At 41.3% G+C, this 11,182-nt stretch overlaps 1 protein-coding gene across 1 annotated transcript in view; it reads right to left on the bottom strand.

The window, feature by feature from the left end:
• Positions 1 to 1,152: 1,152 nt before the first annotated feature.
• The window catches only part of LOC116057033 (protein NLRC3-like), an 11,238-nt gene continuing 1,208 nt past the window's right edge, over positions 1,153 to 11,182 (bottom strand). The window contains exons 2-4 of the mRNA XM_036001110.1: positions 9,272 to 11,120; positions 6,471 to 6,644; positions 1,153 to 1,345 (exon numbers count right to left, since the gene is read on the bottom strand). Of these exons, the coding sequence (XP_035857003.1) occupies positions 1,153 to 1,345; positions 6,471 to 6,644; positions 9,272 to 11,120 (2,216 nt within the window). The remainder of the gene's footprint in view (positions 1,346 to 6,470; positions 6,645 to 9,271; positions 11,121 to 11,182) is intronic.

The following is an 11,182-nucleotide window of genomic DNA, read 5'->3' as shown; positions in this document are numbered from 1 at the left end:
CAGCGTAGAAAGCACATTGCTTTGTGCTAAGCTAAGCTAAACCTATCCTGGACCTTTCTCTGTCACGTTGAAACTGATTTTACCCCATGAAAGAGGAAAAAAGGATGTTTCTTAAACCCACAGACAGTTCCTTTAACATACAGAGATGTGTCCAAACTACATCAATTATTAACAAAAGGGAGTTATCATTTTAGTTACTGGAGATGATCTCCTTTAAAACTTCCTACACAAATATCTTCTCTATGTACATCAGTGTTTGTACCTGAGTGTGTCCAGTCTCCAGAGAGGATCCTCCAGTCCTGCTGACAGTAGCTTCACTCCTGAGTCTCCTGGATGATTGTAGCTCAGGTCCAGCTCTCTCAGATGGAAGGGGTTGGAGCTCAAAGCTGAGACCAGAGAAGAACAGCCTTCCTCTGAGATCAGACAGCCTGACAGACTTCAAATATACAGAACAACACACAGGAACCCTCTGTCAACACGTGGAGCCATGCTTGTTTTGTTTGTTTTTTGTCCAGGTACATTTTGGTCCAGATTTAAAATACACATTTAAAATCATCTGTTCTGTTTAATTATTTAACAACAAAAGTTAACAATGAAAACTCCTCATGGAAAGTAACTCTGAGTCTAGAAATGAATAAATATATAATTAATAACTACTGCCTAAGATTATCGTATCAGCAGAAACAAAGCTACATGTCAGCTGTTTTATCAACTAAAGTTAATTGGAGTTTAAATGGATACCAGTTGAATGGGTTGATGACTCCTGACCTGAGAGTCTCCAGTGTGCAGTGTAGACTCTTCAGTCCAACAGAAATCAGCTTCCCTCCTGAATCCTGCAAGTTGTTGTTACTCAGGTCTAGCTCTCTCAGACTAGAGGAATGGGAGCTGAGAACTGAGGACAGAGCTTCACAGCTTCTCTCTGACAGATTACAGCCACTCAGTCTGGAGAGATGACAGGAAACAAGACAGATAATATTTGTGTTTAAATGTTGAGTCTGGAATTTTGGTATATTTAATATATTAAACCCCTTTTCAGTTTAAATCCTTTCTGTTTTATTCTAAACAAGTTGTAGAATCAGAATAAAATACTTTGGAAGCATTCACATTTTTTGAGTGTTTCCAAAGTATTTTTCAATACTGTGTTTCCAAAGATTATTGTACTTGATCTGACCTGAGAGTCTCCAGTGTGCAGTGTAGACTCTTCAGTCCAACAGAGATCAGCTTCCCTCCTGAATCCTGCAAGTTGCTGTTACTCAGGTCTAGCTCTCTCAGACTAGAGGACTGGGAGCTGAGAACTGAGGACAGAGCTTCACAGCTTCTGTCTGACAGGTTAAAGCCACTCAGTCTGGAGAGACAACAGGAAGGAAACAAGTTATTATATTTAACTCCTGATGAAAGATATCAGTATTTAATGATGAATAAATCACACTTACAGAGCTTTTTTGGAGGGGCGGTAATGAAGAAGACATAATGATTGTGTTTAAATGTTAAGTCTGGACTTTTGGTGATAGAGAATATAAAATCCATTTTCTAAATTAAAGCTGCAAGCAGCGATGGACGGGCCCTCATGCCTCTGCGCGCGGCAGGGTTACTGGCGGACGCCGTTCCTTGCGACCGTGCATTTGCACGGCACTCAGACACCGCAAATCATCACCAATGTAAAGGGAACACCCTGCCGAGTTCAACAATACCTCACACAAGACTCTACGTCATACAGTTCAGTAGCTGTGAAAAGGGGCGTGGCTAAATTATAGGGGGCGGGTCAAACCATTACCAATTAAAAAGGAATTCTCTGCTGAGTTCAATGATACCTCACACAAGACTCTACCTTATATGGGTCAGCATGTATGAAAGGGGGCGTGGCTTAAACATAGGGGCGGGCCAAACCATTACCAATGAATAAGGAAGTCTCTGCTGAGTTCACTGATACCTCACACAAGGGTCTACATCAAACGGGTCTTTAGTTATGAAAGGGAGTGTGGCTAAAGCATAGGGGGAGGGCCAAACCATCACCAATGAAGAAGGAACTCTCTGCTGAGTTCATTGATACCTCACACAATGGTCAACCTTAAATAATTCAAATGTTATGAAAGGGGGCGTGGTCTGATTAAGTGGGCGTGGTTAAAGTATAGGGGGCGGCTCAGTATCACATGTAGAATACACATAAGTTTCATGTAAATCGGATGATGTTTGTAATATAAGGCGCATTTCCTGTTGCCAGCGGGGGGTGCTATGACCAAAAGTCAAATTTGGCCTGTAGGTGTCCTCAGGCCTGGACCCTTGTCAATCGTGAGAATTTTCGGGCAGATACAACAACGTACACTCAAGTTACAACAACTTCTTTGTTCATTGCTAAACGCTCAAAATGGCCGCTACACCACGCCCACACCGTCTGATGAAAAGTTTTTGTTTTAATAACTTTTCATCTTTAAGGTGTTGAGAAGATACAGACCAAGTTTGAAGTCCGTCGGCTGAAATCTCTAGGAGGAGTTTGTTAAAGTATAGCACCTTGACTTTTAGGCCTACATCCTGTTGCCACTAGGGGGCGCTATGACTTTAAGTAAATATCAGCCTTTCTTTGTCCTCAGGGTTGGACTCTTATGAATCCTGAAAAGTTTCGAGCCGGTTGGTCAATGTACACTCAAGTTACAGCCACTTCCTGTTTTGATGGCGAAATGCACAAAATGGCCACCCCGCCACGGCCACGCCCTATGACGAAAGGTTTTTCTTTTAACAACTTTTCATCTTTAATGTCTTAAGATGGCACAGACCAAATTTAAAGTTGATCGGATGAAATCTCTAGGAGGAGTTCGTTAAAGTACGACATGTGGAAATGGCCAAAATCGCACTAATTTCGAACCTTCAAATCAAAATGGCGGACTTCCTGTTGGGTTTAGGGTATGGCTTCAATGACGTTTTGTGTACATCTTGACATGTTACATATGTGTACCAAGTTCCGTGAGTCTACGTTAAACGCACTGCAGGAGCTCAATTTTTTTTAACTTTGTAGGGGGCGCTAGCGAGCCATTTTTGCGCGCCTATTCCTGACACCCTTAGAATACGTAAATTTTCACCAGACTTGATGCGACCGCCAAATTTGGTGAGTTTTTGAATATGTTAAGCCCCTCAAAAAGCCAATTAATTTGCCGTAATAATAATAATTCCTTCAGTTCCAATAGGGCCTTCGCCGCTGTCGGCGCTCGGGCCCTAACAAGTTGGAAACATGATAACTTATTGTGACTGAATGAGGAGTAAAAAGACACCCAGTATTTATATTCACTTAAGATTTAAAAAAGAATTAGTTTCTCAATCTCAGCTATAGTTCATACTTTGTGCATTACGACATGTTATAAATAAGAACACTATGCTTTGGAAACATACAAAGATTTCCGAATAGTTACATTTTACATCCTAACATGAGACTTAAATTGAATAAAGCTTAATGTTTAGAGAAAAATCATGTAAGAAGACAAATAACGATTGTGTTTATATGTTGAGTCTGGACTTTTGGTGATACAGTACATGAAATCCCTTCTCAGCATGTTTCAATATCTGCTGCTCCACTCTAAACAAGTTGGAAACATGATAATTAATCATGACTGAATTAAGCAATGTTACACGAGAGGGTTTGATTTAACGTCATTGACATTGATGCATCTAGGACTGAGGCGCTAGCGCCGAGGTTCGTAAGCATGACTGAAGTGATAATCAAACCCTCTCGTGTAATAAAACGATTATTATTATAGCGTATTATTATTAAAGTATTATTTCTGGATCTCAGCCACAGTTCATATGTCATGTTTCAGTTTTTAAACTAATTTCTTGCTTGAGTGCCGCCCTCACTTGGTTCAATGGAATTTTGTTTTATGCTTTTTCGGTGCAGATTTACTTCACTCGGGATGACAGCTGACACCAGCCCTGGGACATATAGTTACCATTAGCCCCCATTCAGCTAGCAGCCAGCCACTATCATTACAGCAATCTGTACTGTACCAGCACTTAACTCCAGTGCCGGGGTGCTAACGATGCTAATGGCAGTTTAATGAAGCATCGGGAAACAGACATTATCAGACCCAGGCGCCCGAGTTAGAACAACGTCCACCCATAACGTTAGTTACGTCTCGCGTAGCGCTACCAGTGTTTGTGCCAAAAATCTCCTCCCTGCCAAATTTCTCCCCCCTTCGCGTTTAGCTGTTTCGAAAATTTGATTAGATATACAGATCTCTGTCTTATGTACAAAATTCTATATGGACTGGCTTCTCATGTATTGAGCCAAAACGCTTACAGATCTACAACAGCAAGAGGTGACTGCATTGTCCCGTTAAGGAAAAGTGCTGTCAACATTACATGTAGACACTAAATCTTGCTGCTATCTTGTCTTTCCTGTCCTGCCTGTTTGTGCCACTTGTGCTATGCCTATGAGGTTGTCTGTTACATGAACTGAACGTTTGGCTTGTGTGTGTACGTGTGGGTTGGTGTTGATGTTGATAATGACCAACTGTTCTTGTTTATATGTTGATCTTGTCATTTTTTATTTTTTACATTTATAGTCAATTTTACTTGTACTGGGCTAAACCTGTATGTACTATAATAATCCTTTTATCTTTTTAGGTGTGACATTGTACGGTATGTACAGGGACAGCAGATGTAAAATAGCCTTTTGGCTAATTCTGGCACATTTTACATTTTTATATGTATTATTAGTGTGCATTGTCCCTGTTAAATAAACCTGAAATAAATAAATAAAATAAATAAGTTAGCTAAATTAACCCAACAAAAGGTGGGTTAAGCACCAAAATGACTATTTAAGGTTACAGCAAAGTGAAGGGGGAGATAACTCCGGGCAGCTGGGAAATCTTCTGCTACTGCACAACAGCCATCTAACGTCCTCGCCGTTCCGGAGATTCCCCCGGCAATCCCCACCCACATGTTACAACTAACCCTGTCCACCCTGGTGTTGAAAACATCCAAAAGGTGATATTGACATGTAACTGGTCAGCTCACAATACAAATTGAATCAAGAAAAATGTAATTATGTTGGGGAAACTGCAGCTATTTTATTAGAATGACATGAATAAACATTACTAAACGTAATGTGAATAACCTTGAATGGGTAAACTCATCCGTGAACAGATACATTCTAATCGGGGATGGTGTTTAACAATAAAAACTACAACTCCCATAATTCCACGCAACTTACCAACGTCATCAAAAGTTTACCATCCATTGTTTTGACTGAGAGACCCCTAGCGGCAGAAAGTTACATATTGTACGTTAAATGATGAATAAATCACACTAACAGAGCTTTGTTGGAGGGACGGTAATGAAGAAGACAGATAACATTTGTGTTTAAATGTTAAGTCTGGACTTTTGGTGTTAGAGAATATAAAATCCTTTTAAACATTTAAATTCTTAGTATATTATTCTAAACACGTTGAAAACATGATAACTAATTGTGACTGAATGAGGAGTAAAAAGACATCAGATATCCACATTGACATAAGATTTGAAAAAAAAAGCCATAGCTCATACTTCGTGCTTTACGACATATTATAAATAAGAACAAAATGATTTGGAAACATTCAAAGAAGACAAATAACGATTGTGTTTATATGTTGAGTCTGGACTTTTGGTGATACAGTATATGAAATCCCTTCTCAGCAAGTTGGAAACATGATAATTAATCGTGACTGAATTAAGCAATATTAGACGAGAGTTTGATTTAACGTCATTATCGGCCCGACAGTGATGCGGCTAGGACCGAGGTGCTGGTGCTGAGGATCGTAAGCATGACTGAAGTTTCTTCATGGGCAAGTCAACCATCAGGCTGCTTAACGAATTGGGAGTGCGAGGCCAAACCCTATGCCAAACCATCAAAGCCCTCTCATGTGCAGCAGAAGAAGCAAGTCGATGGCTATGGGTGAAAAGGGGTGACTCCACCTGGACCCCTAATAACACCTGCGGCACATAAGGGGTGAAAGCAGAGGGGGTGGGGCGGGCACACCTGGGACACCAGTTGCTGCCGATGAGCCGTCTGGAGGTGTCGTGGGCCTATCATTGAAACACCAGTGAAGGAGGGTGACCACCTGATGACCCCAATGAAGCTAAAACCCCCATTCTCATTCCACTCAACCAGAAATGTCACCACTACAGCGAGGAAACCACTCCGATGAATGCATCGTCACCACTCATACCTCAGGGTCTAAACAGGTAATTGTTTCACCTAGTCCTAAAAACATAACTGATTGTTCATCAGACATGACAAAAAAAGCATGCGGGTAGGCCAAGGCAAAAATCGTTAAAAACATTAGCCAACATATGTATAAAGGATCACATTCGAGTAGTAATTTCAGCATTAACATAGAATTGATTTATTTACTAGTCAAATTATATTTGACTTTTGGAATTTGTTCCAACAGCCCTAGTGAGTTACAGTATACACTGTATGTGAGCACAATACATGAACTGACCTCAGAGTCTCCAGTCTACAGTTTGGACTCTGCAGTCCAGCACACAGACACTCCACTGCTGAATCCTTCAGGTTGTTGTAACTCAGTTCCAGCTCTCTCAGATGGGAGGGGTTGGACTTCAAAGCTGAGGCCACGACTTCACAGTCAGTCTCAGAGAGTGCACAGTTAATAATCCTGTGATGACAGATAATAAACAACATTTAAAGAATAATCAAATCTGAAACTTTTATCCTTATAAAACAGACTATCACATTTGATCAAAAAGCACATTCACAAGAGTCTGATGTTAGATTCAGATATGTTGAGGTGAAAGGTCATGGGATCCCTTTCGAAAATGGCCATGCCATACAGACAGAGGTCCATTCTGGATTTTTTTTTTGTTAAAAAATTAAGACTGCAGACTTGCATTTATAGTATAACTACAACTCACTTCTTCTCTGAGCTTGAGGAAGATAAAATCCCACCACTGAGGTGAACCTGCTGAGCTCTCCTTCACTGGCAGAACGAACCTGGAGGTCGTCCCAGCAGCTGACTATGTGATCAGCTGATGTCTCAGTAAATCATGAGATAAATACACACATTCAATAAAAAACCACGGCGCTAATGTCTGCTGCTATTTTCTCTGCCCATCTTGCCTTTAGTGTTACTGAAAAGTAAAAGAAACGCATTGTCTGACAGTTTGAATTTTAGGGTGAACAGAAATGGGACAACTTTTATTTAACGAGGATGGAGATGTTTTATTGGCCTCCCCCCACATCCTCTCTCACATCAAACAATGATTATAGATATTAGTACTGGGTATCGCCTCTAATTTCCTGATAGATTTGATTCTGATTCACAATTTCAATGTTTATTTAGGATATTTTAGTTGTAAAACTAATTTAGCTTGGATATGAAAGAGATGATACAGTTGTACAAGGTTCCCTCTAACCTGCTGCATAGAGACAGAGCGCATCGCATCATACTCTGAAAGCCACGCCCACCGGAGGGGAAAACATTTCTCGCCTTCTATCTGTAAATTAAGCTAACACACATAATGTCGGACATATCGTAAGGTTGGTGTGATGATGCTGTGGGATCCTAAAGTCTTCCCATTCTCTCCGCTGATTCATCACGTCTGTATCCACTTTTTTCTTCATAAAAGCTTTTCAGGTCGGCAGCTTATGAAAACTTAACTTCTGGGTTATTTAGCCTTTTTGTAGTGAATATCACCACAGTGCAGCTTTTAGACATGTTTCTGTAGTTTTCTAACAAATTGAACAAAGAGGAGGAAACCTTCACACAATACAAGTCAACAGAGCAGAGAGATATTTCCCCCCCCGATGGGACTTGCCACTGTCTCTATTAATAAAGTCTCAATGTTTACATCAAGAATTTACCCAAAAGCAGTTACATTAAAGGGTAACTACCGTTATTTTTCAACCTTGGTCCGGTATTGAGCGAGATCGCAATGACGGGCCGGCGCGAATCAAGCTACAATGTAACCTAATGGGGCAATTTTGAACCTTACTTTTTGTCCAACGAAAGTGATTCCACGTTGTCAAAATCATTTAAATATTGAGCCATTGCATTGAAAATATTTTAGATAACAGGAGCCTATGATTTCTGTATCCTACTCAGTAACAAGAGACTACCTGAACACCTTTTTCTCGTGTTTCACTCTCCTCACCGCTGTCTTCAGAAAAGAAGTCAAGTCCTGAAATCTATAATGTCAGACACTTTTAGCAACAATCTGAGCCTGTCAGTAGCAAAAAAGAATCACGTTTATTGGACAAAAAGCAAGGCTTCACAATTGCCCCATTAGGTTACATTGTAGCTCGGTTCACACCGGCTCGTCATTGTGATCTCCCTAAATACTGGACCAAATTCAAAGATCTTTGGTCACATCAGTCTATTAGACACAAATGCATGGGCAAATAGGGGCAAGGTTGAAAAAACCGTAGTTACCCTTTAATGTACTTTTTATTCAGTTTCAATTCAATTTTATTCATAGTATCAAATCATAACAAGAGTTATCTCAGGACACTTTACAGATAGAGTAGGTCTAGACCACACAAATATAATATACAAGGACCCAACAATTCCAGTAATTCCCCCAAGAGCAAGCACTTAGTGCAACAGTGGCGAGGAAAAACTCCCTTTTTTGTAATATAACGTTGGAGCGTTATCTAAACTTTCCGACAGCTAGCATGACATAGTTGATACCAATGGATTCCTTAGGTCTTCTAGTTTCATATATCATACAGACAGAAAGCCATTCTGGATTTCATCTATCGATATTGGATCATTCAAATGAAAATCAATTTAAATCAGAAAAATCTATTATTTAAACCAGCCTTGATAGATATTGTATAAAATGTGAAAATTAACAGAAACGTCCTTAAAATTAAATAGTTCAGAATCTGCTCATAAAAATATGATAAAAATAACGAACTGAAAGTTATGATGAAAAAGCTTAAACTTCATGTGATGTTGGTTCAGCAGATCACAAATAATAGACACATTATAGAAACACACTGCTGACTCTGTATACACTGTAAAAAGGCTGTCTGTTGTGATTAAATGATGACAGAAGATACTTTAGCTACAAAGACAAAGATCATCACCATCTCATTCTCACAGCATTTGAGACGACAAAGACATTTGCAGTGTAACATGTAGAATTATTTACAATAAGCAGGTTTATCTTTTATAGTGTGTAAGTTTTATATTGTTCATGTGTGTAAAGTCTGTATGTTTACTCTAATACTGATGGTCTCAGCTTCACACTGATTTAAAATGATAATCACATCTGGACTTACCGAGCTTTTCTGCAGTTCCTCACAGCTGGAATCAGTCTCCGTTGTCCCTCCTCTGATGTGTTGTACTTCTCCAGGTCCAACTCATCCAGAACCTCCTCTGACATCTGCAGCATGTAAGCCAGAGCTGAGCAGTGGATCTCAAAGAGGTTCTTCTCTGATCTGTTCTCTGACTTCAGGAACTCTTGGATCTTCTGATGGACTGAGTGGTCGTTGATCTCTGTCAGACAGTGGAAGATGTTGATGCTTCTGTCAGGAGAGATCTCATAACTGTTCATCAGCTTTAGGTTGTTGATGGCTTTCTGGATGATTTCTGGACTGTTATCTGTCTGACCCAGCAGGCCTCCTAAGAGTCTCTGGTTGGACTCCAGAGAGAGGCCATGAAGGAAGCGGACAAACAGGTCCAGGTGGCCATTTTTAATTTCAAGGGATTTCTCCATGGCTTTCATCAGGAAGACATCCAGGGATGGGTGATTATCATGTTCACTGTCACCATGGCTATCTTTCTTTCCACTAAACCTCTGGAGAAAAGGGGTTTTTTTGCGCTTGAAGCCTTCTCCCAGGAAGTCCTTCAGTACCTGTGTGTTCCTGTTGGTGTAACAGTGGAACAGGTAGACTGCAGCCAGAAACTCCTGAACGCTCAGATGAACGAAGCAGTAGACTGTTTTCTGGAAGATCACACTTTCTCTTTTGAAGATCTCCGAACAAACTCCTGAGTACAGCGAGGCCTCTGCGACATCCAGACCACAGCGCTCCAGGTCTTCTTGGTAGAACATGATGTTTCCTTTCTCCAGCTGTTCAAACGCCAGCCTCCCCAGCTTCAGAACAACTTCCCTGTCAGCCTCCATCAGCTCCTGTGGACTCGTCTCATGTCCCTCAGCATACTTGAGCTTCTTCCTCTTTGTCTGAACCAGCAGGAAGTGTAAGTACATGTCAGTCAGGGTCTTGGGCAGCTCTCCTCTCTGGTCTGTAGTCAACATGTGGTCCAGAACTGTAGCAGTGATCCAGCAGAAGACTGGGATCAGACACATGATGTGGAGGCTCCTGGATGTCTTGATGTGGGAGATGATTCTGCTGGAGAGCTCTTCATCACTGACTCTCTTCCTGAAGTACTCCTCCTTCTGGGCATCAGTGAAGCCTCGTACTTCTGTTATCCTGTCAACACGCTCAGGAGGGATCTGATTGGCTGCTGCAGGTCGGGAAGTTATCCAGACGAGAGCCGAGGGAAGCAGCTTCCCCTGGATGAGGTTTGTCAACAGCACATTGACTGATGACTTCTGTGTGACATCAGAAACAGCCTCATTGTTGTTGAAATCCAGTGAAAGTCTGCTTTCATCCAGGCCGTCAAAGATGAAGAGAACTTTAGAGCCAGCGAGCTGCTCTGCTGGGACCTCCTGTAATGTTGGATGGAAAACACGGAGCAGCTCCAGAAGACTGTACTGCTCATCTTTGATCAAGTTCAGCTCCCTGAAGGAAAGAGGAATCACCAGACTGATATCGTGGTTTTCCAAACCCTCGGCCCAGTCCAGACAGAACTTCTGCACTGAGAAGGTTTTTCCAACGCCAGCGACCCCGCTCGTCAGAACGACTCTGATGTGTTTCTGTTGGTCAGGTAAGGCTTTAAAGATGTCGCAGCACTTGATTGGGGAGTCATGGAGGATCTTCTTCTTGGAAGCTGTCTCGAGCTGCCTCACCTCATGTTGGGTATTAACCTCTTCACTCTGTCCCTCTATGAGGTAGAGGACAGTGTAGATCCTGTTGAGGAGGGTTTCACTTCCTGTTTCAGCTCCTTCAGTCACACGTTCAAATGTCCCCTTCAGCCTGATTTTATGTTTCTGACGACCAACATTCACTAAAAAAAGGACAAAGGTGAGAGACAGAACAAGAAAGAGAAAAGTTGACAATCCGATGATT

The sequence above is a fragment of the Sander lucioperca genome, chromosome 5 (assembly GCF_008315115.2).
Source record: "Sander lucioperca isolate FBNREF2018 chromosome 5, SLUC_FBN_1.2, whole genome shotgun sequence".
Lineage (NCBI taxonomy): Eukaryota > Metazoa > Chordata > Actinopteri > Perciformes > Percidae > Sander > Sander lucioperca.
The sequence above is the reverse complement of the archived record's forward strand: the minus strand, read 5'-3'. Positions and strand labels throughout refer to the sequence as shown.